Source organism: Aptenodytes patagonicus, chromosome 14 (genome assembly GCF_965638725.1).
Source record: "Aptenodytes patagonicus chromosome 14, bAptPat1.pri.cur, whole genome shotgun sequence".
Lineage (NCBI taxonomy): Eukaryota > Metazoa > Chordata > Aves > Sphenisciformes > Spheniscidae > Aptenodytes > Aptenodytes patagonicus.
In genome coordinates, this window is record NC_134962.1 from 17572994 (window position 1) to 17598469 (window position 25476).

Genomic DNA, 25476 nt, shown 5'->3' on the forward strand with positions numbered 1-25476 from the left:
TTGGCCACCTGCACTCATCCTCCAGCCCTTCTCACCTCATCCTTGAAGAGCTTGGCTTGGTCCTCACAACCCGTCAGAGTCTGAACAAAGCTAAAGACCTTGGAATAAACGGAGAAAAATATCAAGACAGAAGCGATGTTTCTGGCTGGAGACCCCCCATGAGCCCACATCCTCACTTCCACAGAGGCATTTTGTGCCCTGTAAGGTAACATGGCTGTTAGAGCAAAGGCTGAAGTTGCAGCACCCTCCCATGCCTAGGGATCACCCTTGGACCAGGGCATAGGTGCTGGCCTCCTCCAGCCCCAGAGTAGCAAATGCTACAGCAGGTTCATCTCCAACGAGCCATCTCCAGCACAGCAAGATGATTCCCACTGAGGGGCAGGGGCAGGACACGGGCACACAGGGGGGTAAGGGGGAAATCAGGCAGGGCTGGCTGCTGGGATTGGTGCCAGAGTTCCAGCTACCCAGGCCTTAAGAGGGGCCATCGCAGATGCCCAAGAAAGTGAATGAAGGTGACGATGAAGAATCTGAAGTAAATATTTCTTTTTCAGAGAAACAGGGAAGTGACTTCTTATCTGCAGAGTCTATGGTTTAATTTTTTAACCTGGCAAATATGAAACTGATTTATTTGGAAAACTGTAACATGCTAAATGAAGAGACTGCTGTTTGCCTTCATCTGCCTGCCCTGGGCTAGTGTCACATTCAAGCCAAGCAAGAACCTGGCAGTTCTGCATGCGCTTCCCAGAAGCTGCCATCAGGGCTCATGTCTGGCAGCTCTCCACACAGCTCCCCACAAGCGTGTCCAGCAGACCGCCTTCTCGCTAGCCCAGGGAAATGGCCACTGAAGCACCTCCGTGCCTGGTGCATGTACCGTGGTGCTGCACAGCCAGGTAGAGTGGTCCCAGCCATGCCAGTGGGTTAGGAGCCAGCACACGGTCTTCAAAAACCATCTTACCTCATCAATGGTCCACTTGGACACTGTAGTTGCTGTGATGCCAGCCACCCCCGGCAGGAGTTTGCAGTGCTGCTCCCAGCAGAGCGACAGGGAGCGGTCAGGGTGGGCAGACAGGGCAGACATGAAGAGCGACTGGTGCATATTGTCTGAAGAAATAGCTGGCAATAAAAATGCAAGATGTGATACAAGGTAGAAGGATGAGAACATCCCATCACATCACATCCTACAAGCCTTGGGGAGGGCCCAGGGCTGGCAACACATGGTCTCATGGGTCCAGGTATCAAGAGCTAGTGGTTGTCCCTTGAATTAATAGGATATCAGTGTATCAAAGTGTTCAGTTTGGTGGGATTGGATGTGGCGGGGGAAGAAGTTTAGAGACAAGCTTGGCTTTGCCTTGTTCTCACCACCTTCAATCATTCATTTTCCATACTGAACTAGATTTCAATGTCAAATTTCACACCAGAATGCCATCCCATATCATTCAGCTCATTTCACATTTTTAACAAAGCTTTTCCCTTGCTCTCTGCTCCAAGGAGTCAAGGATGGCTCCCAAGAAGAGATCTTCTTCATTCAACCCCAGCGCTGGGGTAGGCAGCAGGACAGCCCATGGTAAAATGGATAGTGGCTGGAATAAATGTCAGTCATCATCTTATGTCAGTCATCAGAACTAAATGCCAGGCAAACTGTTCAGCACCAGTTTCTGTGCTGCAGCAACAATTTGGCACTTCACACACTGATGTTTTGGGGTATGGCAGCCACAAGATGAAGGCACAGCATCCCTGTCTGAAGAGGACAAAGCGCTGGGGAAAATGCACTGCCACAGAGAGACGATCCCAATTCCCTGCCCTAAAGTACTCAAAGATTCACAGACAAACCAAGAGACATGACAAGGGACTTAGCAGAGCTCTGGTAAGAGGCAGGGACGTTCCTTGTCAGATGGTCAACTTTGGCAGTCGACCACAAGCTCCTCACTGGTGTTCACCTGCGTGAGGTCTGACTGAGTGAGCCAAGGAAGACCTGCCTCCAACACCCACCACCCCAGCTCCTCGAGCCTTGCCCCTGTGATGATACCACAGCAGAGGACGGCACTTACTCTGGAAGTCTTCCTGCTGGATCTTCCGGTACTTTGGAGGTCGCCCTCTAAAGAGACAGGAAGACTGATTTCCAACTGGGTTGGGACTGGCCCAAGGGCCCTCCTCCACACTGCACAGAGCAATGCCTTGGCAGTGGGAGCAAGGATTACCTCTCGGACCCTGACCCAAAGGGTTGACAGCTAAAGATACAAAATGTGGGAAGAAAAACCAAGTGAGGTGCCCAACAGAGCTGGAAGGACAAATGCCAGCTGCCAGCAACCATGCTCCCCTGCAGTCAAGGAGCCTCTCTGGCTTGGCCATCCCTCCCAGGGATGGCAGTCGTGGCACAGGGGCCCTGCACTGCTGCAGGGGGCTCACCAGGCTTGCCCCTACCTCCCATGGTGCCGAGATTTCTTTCGCTGAGGGAAGCCAATCGGGTTCCTCTTGCGAGTTGAGGCCTCAGTGTCAGACAAGTCCGCCTTAAGCCTGCCCTGGTTCTTCTCTGCCAGTGGGCACCCTGAGAGGCAGTAATGGGCCGTGAATCTCCCAGTCACATGTCCTGACCCGTCGCAACCTGGCGTGGGGCACTTCCTAGAGAACAGAGGGGAGGCAAGTGTTGGACCTGGCTCGAGCAGCATGGGGGGGCGAGCCAGCAGGGCCACCCCTCTGCCCCGAGCATGGGAAGCCGTAGCCCTGGCCACAGAAAGCAGAGTAAAGATGCGCTGAACAAATTCCAGGAGCGAGGACGCTGAGTGCACGGGCAGGGCACACCCAGTCCCTCCAGGTACAAACACCCATCCCACCTTCTCCGCTGCCGTCACAGTGACCCTGTGCAAGTCACCACAGTGCTGATCAAGCAGGTCATTGGGGTTCACAGAGTCTCCATCTTCCCTTCCTTGCCCCCACAGGCATCCAGACTAGCCTCAGAGTGAGGAGGAAGCAAGTATCATGAGTGTGGCCAGTAGAGAAACCCCTGGGAGCCAGATCTGCCTTCCCCATCCTCATGGATGCTCCACCATACCCACTCCTCTTGATGCCAGCCTGCTCTGCTGGGGTCAGCACTACACCGTGCCTGATTTCCCCTGGAACAGGTCACGCAAGTGACTGACTAAGCTGGGGGAGATGCACTGTTCCTTCTCAGAACTTCCCAGCTCACAGCCTCACAGTGAAAGGCATCCATGAGGGGCGGGAGGAACATCATCCTCGAAGCTGGTATCAGTGAACAGCATCTTACAGGCACTGTCCCCTACGTAGCCCATACATCCCCACAGGTAGATGGGCACATAGGGCACCCCCAGGGGCTCTGGGTGCCGCAAGACAGGCGCAGAGTAGGAGCTCACAGGAGTTATGCTAGCCACAGGCTCCGGGCTGCCTTGGGGCCTGGCCTGGGGAGAGCAAGGGCTGCCCCTAAGCAGGGGGCAGAGCCAAGCGTGGGGTGGATGCAGGGAAAGGCTGGTTGCTGGTGGGGGTGGCAGGTGCAGAGGAGCGGAGAAAGGGCCAGCATGGGCCAGCGGGGAAGCTGTGCCCCTCTGAGCTGCATTGGGGAGCTCACCTGTGGTGAAAGCTGTACTTGGAGCTCTTGGTGTGAGGGATGCTCTTGCAGCCCAGGGTTTGGCAGCCCCCATGGGCAGAGGAGGCTGGTTCCTTTGGCCCTAGACCAGGAGGAAAAACAAGGAGAGAGACTGTCACGGCTGTAGCCCCAGGCAGAATCAGGGCTCCGGGCTCCCTGCCTGCCCCAAACAGGGAGGACTTTTCCAACTGACAACTCCATGGAAAAGCTCTTCCTCCCTGCCCATCCTCGGCCAGCACCTGCCCTCCCATTTCTGCACATGGGCAGGTGGCAGTGACAGTGGGGATGTGGCATGCTTTGGCCCTGGTATGAAGTACTGACCCAGGTGCAGGACTTACTGAGAGGAGGCTGCAGTGGGTGTCCAGTTTTTGAGCACCAGCCTATAGGGTGGATGTCCGGATGATCCGCATCAATCCAGAAATCATAGACGTGGCTCCAGCCATCAAAATGGATCTAGGGAGACAAGCAGAGAGGTCACCCTTCAAATCTCAGGGCACCTCCCAGAGGAACTCTGGAGTCCTCTAAGCTGCCAGCAAGCAGCAGGGTAGAGCTGAACTGCAGCACAAGGCTCTGCTCCGCTCCTGGGACCTGGCACTGAGACCTGCCATCCTCCACATGGTGTGCTTCCACAGACCTCCACACACTTTGCCACTGCAACTGGCAGCGAGTTGGGAAGGGTACGAGCAAGCCAGCACAGTGCCTGGACACAGGCTCAGCACCCACCTTTATCCTGTGATCTTCTACATCCTCCACACTGGCCACTCGGATGAAGGAAGGAGTCCTCCTGTCCACTGCCTCCAGCTTCATGTTGACCAGGAAGCCGTGGGGTGGGCGCTGGGGCCAGAAACAACCCAGGTCGGTGGGGAGCAGGGCCGTGCTTTAGGCTCCCGCACCCCTTGGCAGCTTTCCCAACAGCATGCTCCTCAAGCCCAGCTCCCAGCCCTGACCTGTCCAGGTAAGAGCCATCCCAGCTCACAGTGGCAACAGGAGAGAGAGGGCACAGGCCTCCCGGATCTGAGTCGTGTTTTAATAAGATGGGAAAGCTGTGCCCAAGGGAAGAAGGTCTCTAAGAGACACATTTTGGGGATCTATATTGCAGCCACACTTGGCTGGACACAGCTGCTGTTGCTGCAGTTGGAGACAACAACTATCAAGCAAGCCTAAACGATTTCCCATCACCCAGCTCCTGTCTAGCCGAGGGGATGGTCATACTTCCCATTTTTCCCAGTTTTGAACTATTTGCCCAGGATAGCCCTGACTTCTGAACCTTGAGTGTAGATCCGACCCCCAGGCCTGTGGCAGGAGCATACTGAACATCACTTGACTTTTCCTAAAAGCAAAGACCTGACAATTAAGAAAACCTGAATTCCTTGCCAGGCACAGTGGAGCAGACGATGTGGCACTCACCACTTTAAAGGCCCAAGCCGGGACAGCAGATGCTCCTGTTTCCTTTAAGTACTTTTCCCAGGTGAAGTTGTCAGGGTCAGGATAATCTAGAAGGGGGAAGATGCAGAAGGTGAGACACACCTGCAGGAAGACAGCAAGTACCCCAGAATGTCCTACTGCCTTGAAGGACCAACCAAGTCTGTGCCAGGCACACGGGAACCTGAGAGACATCAAGAAGTGCTACTATTTTCTCATGGACCATGAAATCCAGGGTACAAGGAAGCAGAAACATCTGGGCCTGCACAGACAGCTTGGGTCCCCATGTCTCCACTCGGCCCGACACAGCCACGATGCTGCACCTGAACACATGTACAGGAGCCTTGGCAGGGGTGTGCCATCTCCCTGGCTGAGGCCTTGCTGAAGAAAACTGCCTGGGCCTGCAGACAAGCAAGGGCCATGGCATTTGCGCCCCCAAGCTCCCCATGCCACCCTGGGAAGCCTGTCCCCAAGGGGATGCGCCAGTGAGAGCTGCGCTCCTGGGCCACTGACTCACCTTGAGGAGGTGTAAGGGGTTTGCCGTGCTCCTGACACCATCCAACTGGGTGGATGTATGGACTGCTGGGGTCACACCTAGAAAACACACCCAAACTCTTACACAGGGCTTAGATACCCAGCTCATCACCACCAGACAGCACGGGCTGCAGGGGCCTACGGCAGGCCACTTGGCGGCACCCCCCAGGCCTGCACCACCAGCAAAAGCCACTGCAGTCTTCTACAGCACCCTTGTCCCTGAGTGACCCAGGGAACCACAGGCCCTGGCAATGCAAGGGCTAGAGCAGGGGACCCCAGCTCATAGGGGCAGACACAAACACGCCCCAGGTGCAAGCCCTGCCGCAGAGCTGCCCAGGGAACAGCAACCCTTTGCTGTGAGTGGGGAGACAGGCCATGCCTTTCAGAGCTCGGAGCAGTGAGACCTGAGCAATTGGGGGGGCTCATGTCCTGGTCATGGCTCCCAGTAGGTCACAAGCACACTCGGGTGCTGCTGCTTCACAGGTCTGCCCTGGGACAGAGCAGGTAGCTGCCCAGCACCAGCGAGTGAGGAGCAGCTGGGGACAGAAACCGCTGCAGCCACACAGGTCCTCAGGGTGAGAAGTAAGAGAAGGTCAGAGGGCTCCAACCACAAAGGAAACAGAGTTGCTCTCAGGACCCTGATTGTGCTAACTGGCCATTTTAATTGGCCTTAGCCAGCCTCAACTGGGACACCTCCCTGCCCTGGCCTCAGTCCCCTGCCTACAGACACAGGAGCTCCTTCTAAGACCAGGCCTTCAGTCTCTGCATTGCAGGTGGCCCTGTCTCCCAAGTGGGTTTCACGGCAAGCCCACAGCATGCGATCAGGCCTGTCTTTGCCCCACACTAACTACAGTGCCATGGCAATGTCCCAGGAAGTGACATGGAACAGGTAAAGGTTTGTCCCCCAGCACAGGGGGGTGACCCTCTGCCTCACTGGACCACTGGTGGCCTGTCTGCAGCAGCGTGCTGGGATTGTCCCATGCTTTCCCGAGCACTCCGTCACTCTTGCTGAAGCAGTGGCAGGGTGTCTCCACAGCACTGGCACCCCAGGAGCCTCTGTGCACTTACCAGTAGTCATAAGTATCGTCCCAGTTGTCAAAGTGCACCAAAAAGCGATTGTCGACTACGTCAGTCACTGTGGCAACACAGATCAGGGAAGGGTTCATGCGGTCCACAGCTTCGAGCTTCATGCCCACCTCGAAGCCTGGGGAAGCCTCGTGCTGGGAGGAGAGGGGGGCAGGTTTCTTTTAGAGCCGCGGTCCCAGCGCCCTCCTCACCACTTCCCTTGCCTGCTGCAAGGAGGCACTTGCCCATACCCTCCCAAAACCAGACCCTCCCTGGTCTCCAGGCAGGCCCAGGACCACTTAGGGTGCCCCAGAAGGGCAGTGCCCTGCTGTGCATGCAAGAAAAGAGGCAGAGTGTAAGTAACTCAGCTTGGCCACACAAAGAAAGAGGAAGAGAAATCTTCAGACCCTCAGGATCTTCTATAAGCAGCAACCTCCAAGAGAAAAACAGCCTCCAACTTACACTGATTCAGATTTTGTCACAAAACACTTGTTTGCGGTCACGCTCCTCCAGTGTTAGCACCGACCAATGCCCTAGGTTTGGCAGGAGGAACTGGGATGGGGCCATTCATCCTACCTTGTCTTTATTTCTTGGATCCAAAATCTGTGCAAAATGCTGCATCACACACACTAGTGGGATTGTTGCAGCAATGAACAGGAGGGTTTAGACACAATAAATAACTTGCAGAAGCTGATTTATCGGTAGGTTGAGTTTCCTCTGCAGCTGACAAAGAAACCATCAGCATTTTGCACTCTGCTGTACTCCCACTTTCCTTACCCAAGCTGCCATATGAAAAATAAAGGCAGATACAGAAACAATGAAGACACAAAACAGAGACAAAAGAATTATACTTATGAAACATTAACTGAGGGGTTTTGGCAAAATAATTGTTGACAGTAGCAGATACTTCTCCTCACCAGTACTTTTGCAACAGATTTAACTGTCCATGAGACTGACCTGGATGAAATAGTGAATCAGACTAATGCCAATTTTGGGCACACGAAACTAGTGTCCAAGCTACAGATCCTCAGCAGCAAAGTGTGCCACATCTCATTAAGCAATGCCAGCAGTACATTCTCCTGGCCCTCTGCACTGTGGGCTTGAGAAGCATGGGGTGGACAGAGTAAAGCCCAACATTGGCGGAGGCGTTCTGCCCAGCTGGAGGGGAAGAAGTCACACCTGAACCTGCAGGCTCTGGCAGGAAGGAGAAGCTGCTACTCACAGTGTTTCGGACCATGAAGAGGTGCTTAGGAGCTGCCTGAGCCTTTGTTATCTTCAGGTAGTTTGTCCAGCTGAATTCTTCTTCCTTATAACCTACAACCCCTCAGGAAGAGAAATGAGAGCAGCGAGTTCACAGAGAGCAGCCAGGAGGTCGTGAGGCCAAGCCTGGCCATCCCCCACCAGCTCTCACCCTGCCAGGTGTGTCCTGCTGTGGGCGGACAGGGTCCTGGGAAACCAGGTCCTGCTGTCCACAGCAGCCCTGGGAAACCCAAAGCCCGTGGCTTAGGCCCAATGGCTGATTTTGAAGGGGTGCTAGGAAAAGTCAGCAGTAGAGTGGAAATCCAGAGTTCTCTCTGGATTTCTCTCCTGCCCCAGAGAACATCAGTGCCACCTGCCCTGGGGCACAGCTGCTGGCTCCAGCCTGGCACTGGGATATCCAGGGTGACAGAGCTTTGCCCCAAAACGGGAGCGAGCGGAGATCTTTCGTGTGATGGGTGCCTGAAAGGTTGTCCTGTGGAACCCTCCCAGCACAGCAGCATCCCCTCCTGGGCCCCATGGAGCCACCCTGTCCCCATCTCCAGCTCTACGTTTGGGGGCCCACTACTCATCCCCCTCCTTCAATAGGACCCACCAACTGAGACTTGCTAACTCCTTACCTTTTGGGGGCTGGAGTTTGTGCCCCGTCTCCTCAAACCAGCCAGCGGGGTGGATGTCAGGGGAGTCAGCATTCAGCCAGAAATCATGGCACTCAGAGTAGCCATCAAAGTGGAGGCGCATCCGGTAACCACACACCTACCAGCAGGGAAGGCAGGAAAAGGAAAGGACCATGGAAACCTCCTGCTGTCCCTGGCTGAGCATCGCACGCACCTCCCATCCCGCACACAATCTCAGCATATCACTTAGGGAAGCCAAGAGTCAATCACAGGCCAGTGCCCAAATCGGGAGGCACATGCCAGTCCCAAAAGGTGTCCAGCACAGAACAACGTAAGCGCAAGGCCACCACAAGCCAGCCCTAAGAAGGGAGGTTCAGGCTGGTGCGTGAGCTGCCATGGTGGGGCACCTTGCTGGGTCCAGCAAGTTTAAGGATCCCCTTTTCTGCACCCGGGGGAGATGCTGGCACAGGGATTTTGGCTAAATGCCATGTTGCTTTAGTGAAATCTCTCCAGCAGCAAGAACAGCAGCCACTGTTGTATGGCTGATCTCCCTGGCTGCCTGGGGAGCACTGTGAGGCAAGGCTGGTTCGGCTGCCACATGGCTGAGCAGAGAGCCCCACAGACAGAGGGCCTCCAGGGACACAAGGAAGAGCAATGGGATGCTTCCAAACCCTCCATCTCGAGGGCTCAGACCTGTCTGAGGGGCATCAACTCAAAGATAAGAAGCTGTTGCCATCACCAGTCTCCCCCATGGCCCTGCTGTGTCAGGGTGATGGAGAGACCAACTAGGCTGGGGCATGACAGCTGCTCCACAGCACTGTCTCCTGCCCCTACAAACTGGAAGAAAACTCCCCGTTTGCTTGACCCAGGTGCTGGAGCACCAGCTCATCTCATGCAGCGACATGCAGGCGAGGGCCCAAAGCCCATCTCCTCCACGGGCCAGCCGGCAGCACCTCCCCTCCCACAGAGCCTCCCGCTGCGTGGGTGCAAGGAGGAACCAAGGAACATGGGAACCAGAGGCGTCTTACCTCAGCCACTGTCAGGATAAAGTACATAGATGGGTGCTGTGGATCGATCCCCTCCAGCTTCATTCCCACTTTAAAGCCATTCTTGTGCTGGGAAGCTACTTGGTACTGGAAACAAGAATTAAACTACAATGTAAAAAAATGGCACAGGTAGTTGAGTCTAGAACCATCCCAAGGAGCAACCATCAGGCAATGGGAGCTGCTGGGACCAGGAGACTGTGGGCCACAGATTATGTTGTCGTCCAAATTTTAATTCTTTTCCCGTAGAAAAACACGTTCTTCCACCTCCTTGTGGGTTTGCGACTCTTGCTACTGGCAGGACAAGGTGTCCCTGGGCTAACAGCCGCAGCTGGGGAGAATGGGGCACGGGCCTGGCTCCTCTTGCACCCTGGCAATCAGATGCCTGGGAGCAGGGGTGCAGCACAGCAACATGGCCTCAGGAGAGCCCACATCTGGCTTCAAGGAAGGGCTGGAAAGGCTCCACCACCCTGCCAGAGCCACAGGGGTGTCCTAGGTAAATGTGGGGTGCTTGGGACGGGGGACAGCACCCCACTGGGGAGTGGGACTTGGGGCAAATCAGAACTGGAGGCTGACTGGTCACCTCCAGGTGAAGATGGGAGCTTGCTTATCGCTCAGAGTCCCGCAAAATAGGGAAGCAAGGAAGAGAGGAGAAGGAGGAGGGGTGGGAAAAAAAAGGGAAAGAAAAGAGAAGATGAAAGAGGGAAAAAGACAGGAAAATCCCAACTCACATCCTGGAAGAGATCTAAAGGGGCAGCGACAGCTTTCTGCTCCTCCAAGTAGGACGCCCAAGACCAGCCTTCTTTCTTCTCCTCACTGGCACCTGAGCGCAGCACAAACGCACACACAAGAGGCGCTGCTGAGGGTCCACTCCAGCCTCCGTCCCTGCCTGCCTCGGGGCAGCGCGGAGGGCAGGTGAGCGCATGGGTCCCACTGGGGCCACATCCCGCTCTCACGCAGTCTTGCATCCCTGCAAAGCTCAGCACCATCCTACCAGAACCCCTTCTCCAGCAAATCTGGCCGGCTGTCCGAGGAGGAACAGAGCCAAGAGGCCCGCTCTCACACAGGTCCCCATGACCCAAATGTCCTCTGTCACTGTACAATGCTCTAGTAAGGCACCTAAGGAGCCTGAGGGACAAGCCATCCCATGCAAAGTGTCAGGACACATCTGCAACCAGTCCTCCTCCAGCCAGTACATCCAAAATGGCCACAGCACTGATGGATTTGGGACAGCCAGCAGGATCTATCCAGAGGTCTGGGAAACACTCCCAGTTGCAAGGGGTTCCCGGCAAGTCAAACCAGCAGCAGGTTCACCTCCCGCCGCCGCTCCAGAGGCACCAGCTCTGCTCTGAGACAACCACCTGAGCCCCCCTTGGCACACCAGGGCCACCCTGACGTCCTAGAGATGCATTTACCCTTATGGTATTCACGAAAAGAAGACAGCATCGTCTCTTCATAGGCAGGGAGGTGATCCTTCATGCCTTCAACCTCTTTGGGAAGGCCACAAAGGCCTTGCCTGAGGCACACGAGACACAACCCAAGTCTCTTGCCCTCCAGCCACATTCTCTCCCTGCTTGGTAGCACCTGAAGTGACTCCAGGAGTGCTGTGCCTATTCCAACACTGAGTAGTTCACAGCTACAGGTCAGCCGTGGCAGACAGCCGTGTGTAGGGCAGGCCAGAAATGCAGGGGAAAAACAGACCAACTCCTTCCTCCCTTGGGCTTAGGGGAAGTGGAGATGGAAAAAACAGGAACTTGCGGAAGAAATTAAACCTGAGCTTCACTGAGCAAGGTTACTAACTTAGATGTTTCGCTAATACTTAAGAGTGATGAACACCTTTATTATTCTTTAGGACATAGAAAAAAGTGGCAGGCATGTTTGGGGAATCCGTACGTACAAGCTCTGCACTTCTGGAGAATGACAAATACACCTGGAGATAGAGCATACACCGACTTTGCTGCACTGAAGCATCCAGGTGCGTATTTTGTTTGCTGATGTTCTTCTAAAATAAGAGAAAATAAAATGCTGAAATAACAAGGCTCAGCACTGCTTACTTGTATGCAGCAGGGAAGGTTACATGCTCAGGGCTCAGACTGTAGAGAAAATGACCTGGCAAGTGAGTATGAGATCCCTTTTTAATAGTGGTTAACTCAGTGTAATATCAGGGGTTAACGATATCTGGCCCCTGCTACTGTCCCTACATTTGGCTATGGAGAGGAGTGTGAAGCTGGAACAGTTTCGTTTTAAAATTACTTTGAGTATGACCTTTTGACAAAAGGTTTCCCATAAATGCTTATTTTCAGTATTTTCCCAAGTTTTCCTTCCCCCTCACCCCCATCGCACTGCAGGGGAAAAACCAAACAAGCAAACACTGCATCCCTCAGCTTGTTTCCTTTCCCTCTGTGTCAACAGCTCTGCATTTGAGATCTCCTCTGATACGGTCCAGGAATAGATCCCCATGAGATGAGACAACCCCAAATCACCTGGCTTCAGCAGCACCAGACCTACAGGAGCAGCTCACAAACTTGTGAGCTCCCGATCACGTGAGGGAAGTTCCCTGTAAGACCGTCCAAAGGGGGCAAAGCCAGATGCGGTGCAGTCACGTTATTGCTCAGGATAGTGCCTCTCGGAGCAAACATGGTATCCACGAGCAAGTAATAAATTCAGCTCCCAAGGGGAGGGACCAGAAAGCACACAGTACGGCCCAATGCCTGTAGAAGACACAGCCATATCTGTAAGGGTGCATCCTTCCCATGGAGAGAAAGAGAGGAAAGGAGAGAAATGGAAAGAGACAGAGAGAGCAGGATCAAGCAAGCAGAGGAGCTTACAAGCCTTTGGGAACATGTACCAGCACATTATTGCACTGGGTGTTTGACTCTGCTGGAGCACCAAAATGCTGGCCCAGCCCCGCAGCACCACAGCGGGACCCCACAGCCATGGCAGGAGTGCTCACCCCACCGCCCACCCATCCCTCCATACCGTGCTGGCTCCCGTTCCATGCATCAGCCTCTGGATTGCTGATGGCAGAGTCTCCCACAGAGTTTTTCCTCTCTTCCTGCTTTTCCTCCTAGACATGAGAGCAGATAAAACAGAAACCCATCATGTTGGAGGTCTGCACAGAGGCTTATGCTGTGTGTTGTACCCTCACACCGGTGCCAAGGGCCATACTGTGCCTCCACAACATCTATGATTTGACTGATGCTTGGCCCAGAAATGGGTGGCCAAGAGGATCTGATGATGGGAGCCCGAGGGGGATTTTGGTGCTAAGTGGTAGCAATCACACCTGGAGTGGATCTGCTACAGGCAGGGCTGGCAAGCAGAGCTTCCTTGCCTTGTCAAAGTCACTCTTCCTTCCCCAGAATACACATCACACAGATAGACACTCTCTTACTTCAACATTTACTTTGGTCGCCCAGACTCAAGAGAGCAGTTGAGGGCACTCAATACCTACAGCCCAACCAGGATGTGTCTAGCACTGCCCAACCCGAGGCGCTCAGCATGCCAAACAGCCAGCCAAGTGTCTAGAAGCCCTGATGCTCCACACATTCAAGTCTTTTTGGCACTAACAGCTCCACACATTCAAGTCTTTTTGGCATTAACAGCCAACATATACCCCTTCAGAATATAGACATAGCACTGAAAAGCACCGATGAGAACTGTGCACACCCGCAGTGCATACAGGGATGTTAAGGCACACCCTTGACATCGACACGTGCACACACGTGCCCTCCCTGCCCTCTTCCTACCATTTGCTCAGATTCATATTCTTCCTCCGAAGGGCTCTGGTAGTCCTTCCTCTTTCGTTTCTTCACCGGTTTGAGGATTTCAGTGGCATTGGTGCTGCTGGCAGAGTTTTCCACAATGACAGACCTGCACGGAGGAAGGGAGAGCAAACCACTGCGGCAAGGTACATGGCAATGGCTGGGGTGTTGGTGAGGGAGTAGCTGCTGGAGAATCACTGTCACCCCATTTCTTACTCACACATGCTTCTATCCCTCCTGACTGATGTACGCGCTCCTCTTAGTGCACAAGTTGGCAGGAGGTTGGCAGGGTACAGACCAGAATCACCCTCACACGCTTGGGTGTCAAGAAACCTGAACCCAGGGATGGATCAAAAGCGATCTAGTTTCATAGCAGGGCTCTAAGCTGCATCAAAGTCACACAGAGATGCTGGAAAACGAGTCCCAGGAGTCACACATTAGTAAGCAGAGGGGCTGGAAATGCCCTCATGACCCACGCTTCCCACTGCTGCTCAGCCTGGAAGCACCCACTGCAGCAACCTCCTGCTGCAGCCCTGCTCCAGCAGATATGTGTTTATGAGGCCACAAATTGGGCAAGAGAAAATCTGGCTCCTGTGCTTCCTGCTGTTCCCTGGGACAAGTCTTCATCCCCCCAACACTGCAGCCAGGGCACTCTGCCTACAGGAAAGAGGGAAACAAGTGGGGTCCTCAGCACCTGCCAGAGACAGATGCGCTTGCATGCCTTGCTGGAGCATGTGGACCAGGGGAGGGAGGGCAGACAGACGGATGGATATGGCTCTGCATGGAGCAGACTCCCCTTCCTTTACCTTTCTTTGAACTGCTGGTGACAGTGCTCGCTGCAGAAGCCCCTGCCTTCCCGGGCTCCATCCGACATGTGCCTCCGGCCACAGGTATCACAGTGGCACATGCTTTCTGCTGTTGGCAGCTTGGTCTGCTCCAGTACATCTGAGTCAGAGAGAAGAGGAGCAGTGAGGCACAAGGTGCAGCAAAGGAAGGAGAGCAGGAAGCAGGAGACATTTGCCTCACTCAGGGCCTACGCCAGACAGCACCTGCTGGATGATGGGACCCACTCCAGAAGTGCCACCATGGTGCCCTTACCCTGAGCCACAGTAGGATTGTCCCTGCTGGTGGGTGCCACCTCTGAGTCCCCATCTTTCTCTGTGTGATCCTCCTTTATAGCTTCCACTGGAGGCATCTTATCAGCACTCACCACCTTCAGCGTCCCGTACTCATTTATTCGAAACTATGTCATTGAACCAAAAAACAAGGAAAAATAGTTAACAAGGAGGATAGAAATGTAACTTGATAGCTAGTGGGTGCATGTGAGCTCTGAGAATGAGAGGGACATGGTTTGATCATTAGTGCATCCAACAAGAGGACAGCTCTTCCGATGACAGAGGTGAGCACAGCAACAAAGTCACCTGTCCTGCTGCCCCTCCCTGCAGTCTGTGCTGGCCACTGAGCCTGCCAGGGCAAGCACACTGCCTGCACTTGGGCGAGACCAGCACCAGCTGGCAGCACAAGGGGCAGGGTGATGGCTGGAGGATGCGGTGCTCCGAGGCTGAGTAGCAGCTGAGAAATTGGTGCATTTTGTGCAAGCTATTTCATGTACCAAGGGGTACACCTAAAGGCAGCCGCTGTCTGGTGAGCGCAAGGCCACTGTTTCCAGGGTGAGTGCAGGAGCTTGGTGAGAACCAACTCCATGGCACAGCTTGGAAAGGAAAGATGCCCTGCACAGCACGTAGCATCCCTCTGCTTCCCTGTGCAGGGCAAACCTGCTGCAGACCCCCAGGCACCATGTGTGTGCTCTCTCTGCTAAGCTCACAAGATGGGAGGGGCATAGGGATGGGGCACAAGAAGAGCCTCGCAGAGCTGGAACAGCCAAAGGATCCTTCAGCTGTAGTGCAGGTACATCACATCCTGTGATGTGGAGTGGGGGGGCACTGAGTGGGGGGGCACTGAGTGGCGGGGGGCAAACACGGCAGCCCAGGGCTACACTTACCCGCAGGTTACTCCCAGGCAAAGTAGCCACCCCATCTTTCCACTCCAGCACACGGACTGTGCTGCAGGTCTGCACCCCGCTGATCTGGGGAATGACAGTAGCTGTGATGGGCTCACTCCCTGCTCCCCTCTCTGGCCTCTCGGCCCCTGTGCTTCTCTGTGGTTCCCGGGGGAATCGCTGAATTTCTAAGGTGCTCGTGGGAAGGTTGATGGTAGTGGCATTTGCTTGAGAAGGGAAGAAAGGAAACAAACAACCAGAGGCATACACAGAACACTTAACTGATGCAAACAATGCTCAAAGGCAGCACAAAATGACAGAGAGGACATAGTCTCCCAGCCAAGGGTTCAGCGCTGTGGGCTAAAGCACCCACAAGCAGGCAGCATGACCCAACAAGATCTGCAGCCAGCAATGGCTTGTGCCAGGGGGTGGCACCAACACTATCCACATTCAGGGATTCCTACTTCAGCCTAACCTCAGACTGTTCCCATGACCAGGATGCCCTGATGTGGCAGGAGTGTGCTGGCGAGCTCCTGGACTGCATCTTCCAGTTTAGTTTCATTTCAAAGGAACACACTGTGCAGCCCAGGGCCTCTCCGCAGTGGGAACCGAGGCACTGGGAGCAGGAAAAATTGGGAGATTTGCTTCTAAAGAACACCCCTGATCTCACCTAACACACATCCATGCTTTGCTCGCACACCTCCTGAAAGACACTGGTCAGCTGGGCTGAAAATTCTTGTCCCGATTTTCAAGAAGGGTAAGAAGGACGACACTGGCAATTACAGGCCTGTCAGTCTCACTTCAGTGCCTGGCAAAATTATGGAGAAGGTTATTCTGGGAGTTATTGAAAAACACTTGAGAGACAATGCAGTCATTGGTCATAGCCAACACAGGTTCACGAGGGGAAAGTCCTGCTTAACTAACAATTTCCTTTTATGAAAAGGTCACCCATCAAGTTGACCAAGGGAAGCCAGTAGATGTGGGTTTTTTGGATTTTACAAAGCTTTTGCTACTGTCTCTCACAGTATCCTTCTGGACAAAATGTCCAGCACACAGCTAGACAAGTCCATAATACGTTGGGTGAGCAACTGCCTGATGGGTTGGGCTCAAAGACTTAGAGTAAATGAGGTCACATCAGGATGGTGGCCAGACACCAGTGGGGTTCTGCAGGGCTCAATTTTAGGGCCAGTGTTCTTTAATGTTTTTATAAATGATCTAGATGCAGGAGTCAAATGTATGTTAAGCAAGTTTGACGATGACACTACATTAGGAGGAGCTGTGGACCCCTCGAGGGTAGAGAGGCCTTACAGAAAGATCTGGATAGACTAGAGAGCTGGGCAATCACCAACGGTATGAAATTTAACAAGAGCAAGTGTCAGATTCTGCACCTGGGACAGGGTAATCCTGGTTATACATACAAATTGGGGGACGAGAGGCTGGAGAGCAGCCCCGCGGAAAGAGATCTGGGGGTTTGGGTTGATGGCAAGTTGAACATGAGTCAACAGCGTGCCCTGGCAGCCAAAAGGGCCAGCCGTGTCCTCGAGTGCATCAAGCACAGCGTAGCGAGCTGGTCGAGGCAGGTGGTTGTCCCACTCTACACTGCACTGGTGCGGCCCCACCTCGAGTGCTGTGTGCAGTTTTGGGCACCTCAGTACACGAAGGACATCAAACTATTTGAGTGTGTCCAGAGGAGGGCGACCAAGATGGTGAAAGGTCTTGAGGGCAAGACTTACGAGGAGCAGCTGAGGTCACTTGGCTTGTTCAGCTTGGAGAAGAGAAGGCTGAGGGCTGCCCTCATCGCAGTCTACACCTTCCTCAAGGGGGGCAGCGGAGGGGGAGGTGCTGATCTCCTCTCTCTGGTGACCAGCGATAGGACACGAGGAAATGGAATGAAGCTGCATCAGGGGAAGTTCAGATTGGACATTAGGAAAAGGTTCTTCACTGAGAGGGTGGTCGGTCCCTGGAACAAGCTCCCCAAGGAAGTGGTCACGGCACCAAGCCCATCAGAGTTCAAGGCGCATCTGGACGACGCTCTTAGTCATATGGTTTAGTTTTAGGTAGTCCTGCGAGGAGCAGGGAGTTGGACTTGATGATCCTTATGGGTCCCTTCCAACTTGAGATATTCTGTGATTCTATTATAATGCGGCAACCCAGGAGCCCACATGCCCTGCAGAGCAGGCACCTACCACACTGTGCTGCACTGGCACAGGGCCCCAGAGATCAGGGCTTTGGTTTAAAACTGAAGAGGTTTTGATCGGCTACAAATCGTCCAAGTGATGTGATCTCTTGGCCACAGAGAACCTTTAAGATGGCAACAGCAGCACGGCTTTGCCTCCCAAGGTTTGGGAGGAGCACAGATATACAAGGAGTGTGAGGTATCAATGTGGGGAGAGAAAGCTGGGGAGGCACCAGTTAGAGAGGACAGTGCTGCATACCTGGTATGATGAAGGCAGTCGTTGGCAGGTGAGTGCTCTGCACAGTGCTCTCGGTGGTGACCACGTGGACACTGACCTCCCCAGCGGCATTCCCCTTCGTGCTTCTCACAACCTCCATCTCTGCTCTGCTGTCCATCACCTTGCCTGGGCACAGAGCAGGACACTGGAAGACAGCAAGAAAGGAATTGAGTTGGGTACAAGTACAAACACGACAAAGGAGTGAGAAAGAGACTGTGGAGGATGGTCCCTCCCTTTCCACCATCTCCCAACAGAAACCCCTGTAAAACATATTAAAGGCCCATTGAACCCAACAGAGAACAGCATGAAGGTCACAGCTGGTACCAACATGACCTAGTAAAGCCCCTGTTGTGAGATCCCAGTTCAGAGCCTGCAAACACCGAGGGTTTTTTCTTACCTGGCACCACCATAAGATGGTATGAGCACAGCAGGTCCACCACAAGTTATGGCTGCTCCTGGCTCCCACTGGGGCCTACACCACTCTGACGCAGACTGTGACTGAGGGTTGGCAAATCCTACCCTGGAGAAGATGGAAGTTCCTGAAGTTCCCCTTCCAGTTCTCCCGTTGAGCAGTCACCCTTGATCTTCTAAGTGGCTGTAAGAGAGAATTTCGCAAGTGACAGGAGTTAACCAGGGGGGGGCACGGGGAGGGAGGGAACATGAAATCCACTGCATGCAGCTGAGTTTCTCACCGCACTGGTGATGTTCAACCCATTTAGCCATGTATTTCAAGGAGTAGGCGAGGTGTCAGGGCCCTGAGGGCACTACTGGGCCTTACTGGTCCTGACCAGCCTCCCCTGGGAATCCCACCCATGGGCCCAGGGGCTCCATGTCAGCCCACCCTCAGCCTGTCTATGCCACACTGCAGCAGTGCTGGTCTCCAGCTGCTGTCTGGCAACAACGGGACCTGACATCCTGGCTTGATCTCAGACCTTGCCTGGTGACCCGAGCTCCTAGCTGGCCCTGGCCACAGTGGCCCTGCCAGCTGCCTTCCTCGGTCCCCTGTCTCTGGAGCAGCAGCTGGCCCCTGCTGTGCCCCAGCAGGCAGGACAGTGCCTGCACCAGGATGTCCCCAGACCAGGGCCTGCCTGCAAGCCGGAGGGAAGAACAGCGTTGCCTCCTGGTGCCTAGGGCGCCTCCGTGAGGGAGGGCTCTTGGTGCTGCTCCTGCCCTAGTGAAAAACACAATGGACACACAAAGCTACGCAGAAAACCAGCAGTATCATCGGATGCACTCAGGGAAGGCAGATCTCTCCATGCCTACTGAAAATGGTGGTCTGAGTGTCCCAGAGACTGCTGGAGTCTGAGTACACTGGGCTGGGGAAGGATTTTGGACCTGCCCTGTTTCCCACATCCTCTTCAAAGTACTTGCTGCCGGGATGGAGGCAGGGGCTAAGTAGGGGACCATGCTCATGCCTTGGTTGCTTTTGATGCAACCTTAATTTGAAAGAGAAGACAGTCATGTGGAAAACAGGATGATCATTTCAGTGAAGCACGGTTAAATAAGAATTTGGCTACAAAGGGCAAAGTCTGGAATTTTAAAACCTGAGACATTAAGATAAAGGTCCAGTTGTATCCAAAGATACAACCAGAGGGCAAAGAGTGGGATGGTATGCTCACGTTAGGGGAAGATCTACTTCTTCCTCTCTCTTACAGTGCTGTCAGGTTTGTGATCAAAAATACCTGATGTTCAACTGACAGATGGTATGGACCTTTAAGGCCCTCCAGGTGCAATGTCAGAAAAGCACTGTTAAGTGTCAGGAGAACTGAAGGAACTGAGTAACTCAGCTAGACACCGGAATCCAACTGAAAGCCAAAATGAATTTGGCAGCCAACCTGTCTTGGTGCTTCCTAATACCCACTAGGAACCTATCTGCTTTCTTAGGGACTTAAATCTGATATTTATCCTTGATTCATCACTTGGGTCAAATGTTTCAAGGACTGTTGTGGTTTAACCGCAGCCTGCAACTAAGCACCACCCAGCCGTTCGCTCACTCCCCCCAGTGGGATGGGGGAGAGAATTGGAAGGGTAAAAGTGAGAAAATTCGTGGGTTGAGATAAAGGCAGTTTAATAGGGAAAGCAAAAGCTGCGCATGCAAGCAAAGCAAAACAAGGAATTCATTCACTCCTTCCCATGGGCAGGCAGGTGTTCAGCCATCTCCAGGACAGCAGGGCTCCATCATGTGTAACAGTTACTTGGGAAGACAAACGCCATCACTCCGAACATCCCCCCCTCTTCCTTCTTCTTCCCCCCTGCTTTATATACTGAGCATGACATCACATGGTATGGAATATCCCTTTGGCCAGTTTGGGTCAGCTGTCCTGGCTGTGCCCCCTCCCAGCTTCTTGTGCACCTCCAGCCTTCTCAGTCGGTAGAGCATGGGAAGCTGAAAAGTCCTTGACTAGTGTAAGCATTACCTAACAACAACTAAAACATCGGTGTGTTATCAACATTGTTCTCATCCTAAATCCAAAACACAGCTCTGTACCAGCTACTAGGAAGGAAATTAACTCTATCCCTGCCGAAACCAGGACAAGGACAACTCCTTGTTTTGTGTGAACTGTTGGCTTTTTTTTTTAAACAGAACTTGGGACTGGAAATGCCTAGAAAGGAAGAGAAATAACTAGATCCAGTGCCCAAGCTGGGTGACGCTCAAACTCATCTCTGTACAGCAGTCTATGATGTGAACACAATAGCAAATAATTGCACAGGAAATAACCAGTAGTAATTATCACGTGTCAAACACTCTCCAAATCCTTGCCGGGCTGCCTGCCGATGCTGTCAAGACTGGTTCTCCTGTGCCTTATGAGTTCAGGGTGAACAGAATGAATTTTGATTATAGATTGCAGCACTATTCCTTAAACTGGAAGAACTAAATAACTGAGATTTAGGACTTAAGCTCCACACAATCCCTCCTCCAACAACCTCCTGGGAAAGGCCTTGCTGCAGCAAAGGGCATGACCCCCACTGTACCACAGCTGGGCAGCCCACCTCAGAGGGTCAGGAGCCCTCCAAGGAGCTTGAGGGAGGCAGAGGAGCCCATCCAGCCCACGGCCCTGCCCTGCAATAAACTGTCACTCCTGTTCCTCTTATCTGCCCCTCAGCAGCAGTGTCCGTGCTTCCCCCAGCACCTCTGGCCAGAGCAACCTCTTTCTTGTTGGCAGAAACATTTCCCTAACACCTTGCCCCAACTCCTGCCCTTCGAGCACATGTGGAGCACAAATTCTGCAAACTACTCCTTCAGCACGTGTCCTGCTCCATCCCGCAGGGGAGCAAAGACTTTGAGGTCCTGGACACCACAAAACCTTATGCTTACAGATGTCTCAAGCCACGTTTCTCTCCTTTTAAGATCCCTGGGGAGAGACAGGCCCAAAGCTATTCCAAGGCCACACATGAGCAGCAAGAACATTGTTTGTGTGAACTTGTAAGCACATCGTTGCCACAGCTGAAACCCAGAGACTCCCAGGGCTCTCCCACCTCTCGTCAAGGGCTTCCATGGTATTAGACAACAATTTACCACCAACACTGCTCACATCAACCATAGCACACATTGTTAAACTTTTAACTCAGGATTTCTGAGATAACCCCCACACAAACAGTCCCAAGCCCCAGAGCACTGCTCCGGACCACTGCCCCGCAATGTTCTGGAGCCTTGCTGGTGGGACAGGTGTGGGCATGACACGACACCTGGGCTGCAGAGCTCCATCCCCAACCTGGAGAAGTGAGAATCAACATTGGAGACATTGTTTGCAGCTCACAGTTTTCAAAACCCTGGCAGAAAAAACCCTGGAAGCCCAACCTGCTGTGAAATATCTCAGGTCAGGAGCAGCATATGAGGAAAAGGGGAGAAGAGAACAAGCATCTCTGTAAAGGAGCACAGCCACAGCTATGATCTGCCCTAGCATCACTGTCACAGCAGGAAAAAGGCACTGGCACACATCCCTTTGGACAATCCTGCTCCCTGAGAGCAGGACCTCTGACATATGTCAGGGAAAGGATGCCTGCGGCTGAGACAAGTCTGGTTCCTTCAGCGCATGGAGCCAGAGCCCAGGCAGGTACCACCACCCCAGAGATCACTTCAAGGGGTCTCCTGCAAGCCCTGGTATGACCCATTAAGGATCGCAGGATAATTCAGGCTGGAAGGAACCTCAGGAGGTCTCTAGTCCAACCTACTCCTCACAGCAGGGTCAGCTATGGGATCAGACCAGGTTGCTCAGGGCTTTATCCAGTCTGATCTTGAAAACCTCCCAGGATGGAAACCATACTTCCTGCAAATTAGCACAACAATTAGCAAAACAAACTAACACATTCTCTTTCTGGTGACTGCTCTAGACAATGAACAAAAGGTTTCTTTATTTTCTAGATTTTTTATTTAGTTGGGATCTTAAAAAGCTTTTGGCCTACATGTGCCCCAGTGACGTCTGATAAAACTCTGCCTGCCCCGACAGGACCAGAATTAGGCCAACATTTAGCAGCTTTCAAAAATCCCACCATCCAGATTTTAAAATAGTAAGCAATGGTAGAGGTGAAAGCTATTTTGGACTTATCAGTGAGGCCCCGAGTTCTCAATTTTTCCTGGTATTGAGTGTAACTCCGTGTATCTTACAGAGAGTGTAGGTCAGCCCCACTCCCCAACAAGCCTGCCATTCAGTCTTTCCTTTAGGTCCACAGGGACCTAAAACTCTGCACACCCACTCCTCTCTCTGCCTTCTGCTGAGGGACAGCCAAGGACCTCGGACTCCCACTGTGGGGAAGCCAGAAAGGAGAAAAGCCACCCTAGGAAATCTTGGCCACACATACACACTGACCTGTGGTCCCTCCAGAGACCACCACAACATGCTGGCTGGAAGGAGGAATTTTTCAAGACAACTTTCATCCAGAAGCACTCTCTTTCTTGGCCTGCTTTGCTCCAGTAAAGCAGTTCTTGCCATCATGTTCTCCATGTATGAGTAAGTATGTGCATATGGCCATCTGTCTGCAGTCAGACCGCCAGCCTATTTCAACCAGTTTTGACAGCAAGATTAGATGTCTCTGTAACAGTGGTCTCTATCAGAGTAAAACCTTCAAGTTTGGGAAACCAAGCATCCGCACAGAGAATGGGGTCTCTGCATTGCCCCTCACCTCACAGGGGAGGGCGTCAGCACGGAGCACGGGCTGAACTTCCTGAGCACCACAGAGCGGCTGGGGACAGCTTATCTGTGCACACGTATTCACATGTGCAGAGGAAACTGGCCACAAAGCACACGTTTTAAGGCAACCAGGCTTCACTGGTTCTGCCGCTCACAAAGTTTCTAGCTCACCAAACAAGAAACGCTGGGTGTTAGCACACCAGCGCTCTGGACCAGCAACACAGGGGCTTGGAAAGCAAGCATTTCTACAGTTGCTATACACACGAGCCTCCAACTCTGCCAGTCTCACACCTGCCCTTTGGCAAAACCATGGCAAAGCCAGGGAATGATCCACTGTTTGGAAAGAAAAGAGGTACACTGTGTGCAACAGGGCATAGAGGAGCACGGAGAAAAGCAGCTCCCAGCACAGAGATACTGCACAGCCCCGTCAGCACTGTATAAAGCACAGTTTGGTTAAAATATGTTTCATCACAAAATTGGCTTAAAATAACTGTATTTCAAACAATATTAACATGTTTATTGGCTTTGTGGCTTCTCAGATTTTTAAGTATTCCTGAAATCTGCACTGGTATAGGCTGGGGGCCACCCAGCTGGAAAACTAAAGCTTGACAGAAAGGGCCCTGGGGGTCCTGGTGGACACCAGGTTGACCATGAGCTGGCAATGCGCTCTTGTGGCAAAGATGGCTAACAGTATCCTGGGCTGCATTAGGAGAAGAGTCACAGCAGGTGGAGGGAGGTGATCCTTCCCCTCTGCTCTGCACCGGTGAGGCCACCCCTGGAGTGCTGGGTCCAGTGCTGGGCTCCCCAGTGCAAGAGAGACAGGGACATACTGGAGAGAGTCCAGCGAAGGGCCATGAAGGTGATGAAAGGACTGGAGCATCTCTGCTACGAGGAGAGGCTGAGAGAGCTGGGACTGTTCAGCCTGGAGCAGAGCAAGCTTAGGGGGATCTCATCAGTGTGTATAAATACCTGGAGGGAGGGTGCAGAGAGGATGGAGCCAGCCTGTTCTCAGTGGTGCCCAGGGACAGGACCAGAGGCCATGGGCACAAACTGACACACAGGAGGGACCCTCTGAACATCAGGAAACACTTTTACACTGTCAGGTTGACTAAGCACTGTCACAGGTTGCCCAGGGAGGTGGTGGAGTCTCCATCTGTGGAGATACTCAAAAGCAGCCTGGACACGGTCCTGGGCAGCTCTGGGTGGCCCTGATGGAGCAGGGGGTTGGACTAATGCCCTCCATGCTGCAGGACCCTCTCAAGGACTGCAGCGGTTTCATCTTCAGGCTCCAGGACAGCATGTACTCATGCGGTGTTTGAGAAACATCGGAAGGAACATGGTCAAGTATCCACTCTGGAAGGGGCTTCCAACCTCTGTGTGTCCCAGAGAGGATCTCTTGGGAAAGCCAGCGAAGAACAGTCCCATTCCCTGTCTCTGCTGGACACCGCTGGATCAGCCTGGGCAGTGCCTCGCACCACACACACCCAGCTGGGACCAGTCAGCCCAGCGGGACCTGCAGCTGCACCAGTACAGAACTTGTCCAAAGGAGATAAGCACCTGCACGTCCTTTTTTTAATTTTTTTTGGTAAGATATTCCCCACTGTTGGGCGTACTGGCTTGCCTTGAGAAAAAATACTTTGCTGCACATAAATGTTACAGTCCTAAAACGACCCACAGCGGGCCCGCCGTCCCCCCGCGGGGCGAAGGGCTGGGCAAGCAGGGAGGGCAGGGCAGGCAGCTCCCGGCCCGCTCCGCTCCGCTCCCGGCCGCCCCTGCCGCCAGGGCGCAGTCCCCACCCCCCGCCGCGGCCCGGCCGGCACCCTCCCCCCGTCCCCCCGCCGCCTCCCTTGGCCAGGACGCGGCGCCGCTGGGCATGGGCCGCCCCGCCCGCCCGCGGTGGCTTTTGATAAAAGGCGGCAATGGCGGAGCCAGCCTCCCTCCCGCCCCCGCCGGGCCCGGGGCCGCCCGGCTGCAGGGGGCGGCGCGGAGCGGGCCAGGCCCCGGCCCGCCCCGGCCCCGCTCGCCCGGCCAGGCCCGGCCCTCGCCCGTGGGGAAAATCAAAGGCGGCGAGCCCGGGCGGGGAGGCGGCCCCCGGGCTGGGCAGCGCCCGGCCGCGCTCCTTACCTCCACGGCGGGGCCCGGCGGCCGGGGCCCGGCCAGGGCGCTGCTCCGAGCCGCAGCGGGGCTGCCCGGCGCGGCCCGGCGTGCGCTGCGCAGAGCCGCCTTGCGGCTGGGCCGCCGCCGCGGCGCCCGCACGGCCCGGCCCGGCCCGGGGCTGGCGGGGCTGCGAGCAGGGCCGCACCGGGCGGGGGGGGGGGCCTGGGCGGCGGAGCCCGCGGCGGGAGGGGCGCTGGGCCGGGCCGAGTGTGAGTGTGCGTGAGTGTGTGCGCGAGTGTGTGCGCGGGGGGAGGGGGCGGTAATTGGGCAGGTTGGAAATGCATGCACTTAATGAGCGCCGTCGCCATGGCAACCCGTGTATTCCTCCACGCCGCAGTGGCAGTGTTTAATCCCGCCGCAGGATTTCGGGGAGCTGCCTGGCGGCGCGCGGGGGCGAGGGGGGGTCACCATGACAACGCCCGGGCCGCTGTGCCCCCCAGC

General features: G+C 54.2%; 1 protein-coding gene across 4 annotated transcripts in view; it reads right to left on the bottom strand.

The window, feature by feature from the left end:
- The window catches only part of L3MBTL1 (L3MBTL histone methyl-lysine binding protein 1), a 30607-nt gene extending 5553 nt beyond the window's left edge, over window positions 1–25054 (bottom strand). Inside the window, exons 1-22 of one of the 4 annotated variants that reach the window (XM_076351681.1) lie at window positions 25003–25054; window positions 18147–18344; window positions 17732–17894; window positions 15300–15523; window positions 14396–14540; window positions 14104–14242; window positions 13283–13406; window positions 12516–12603; window positions 10268–10359; window positions 9522–9626; window positions 8497–8632; window positions 7842–7933; window positions 6623–6774; window positions 5538–5614; window positions 5006–5091; window positions 4322–4432; window positions 3937–4051; window positions 3581–3680; window positions 2422–2619; window positions 2049–2095; window positions 956–1113; window positions 36–98 (exon numbers count right to left, since the gene is read on the bottom strand). In XM_076351681.1, the coding sequence (XP_076207796.1) occupies window positions 36–98; window positions 956–1113; window positions 2049–2095; window positions 2422–2619; window positions 3581–3680; window positions 3937–4051; window positions 4322–4432; window positions 5006–5091; window positions 5538–5614; window positions 6623–6774; window positions 7842–7933; window positions 8497–8632; window positions 9522–9626; window positions 10268–10359; window positions 12516–12603; window positions 13283–13406; window positions 14104–14242; window positions 14396–14540; window positions 15300–15523; window positions 17732–17867 (2388 nt within the window). In that variant the 5' untranslated portion in view covers window positions 17868–17894; window positions 18147–18344; window positions 25003–25054. Of the gene's footprint in view, window positions 1–35; window positions 99–955; window positions 1114–2048; window positions 2096–2421; window positions 2620–3580; window positions 3681–3936; window positions 4052–4321; window positions 4433–5005; window positions 5092–5537; window positions 5615–6622; window positions 6775–7841; window positions 7943–8496; window positions 8633–9521; window positions 9627–10267; window positions 10360–12515; window positions 12604–13282; window positions 13407–14103; window positions 14243–14395; window positions 14541–15299; window positions 15524–17731; window positions 17895–18146; window positions 18345–25002 lie in introns of those variants that run through there. The other 3 variants (XM_076351680.1, XM_076351683.1, XM_076351684.1) reach the window with 3 other exon arrangements.
- Between the last annotated feature and the right edge of the window lie 422 nt (window positions 25055–25476).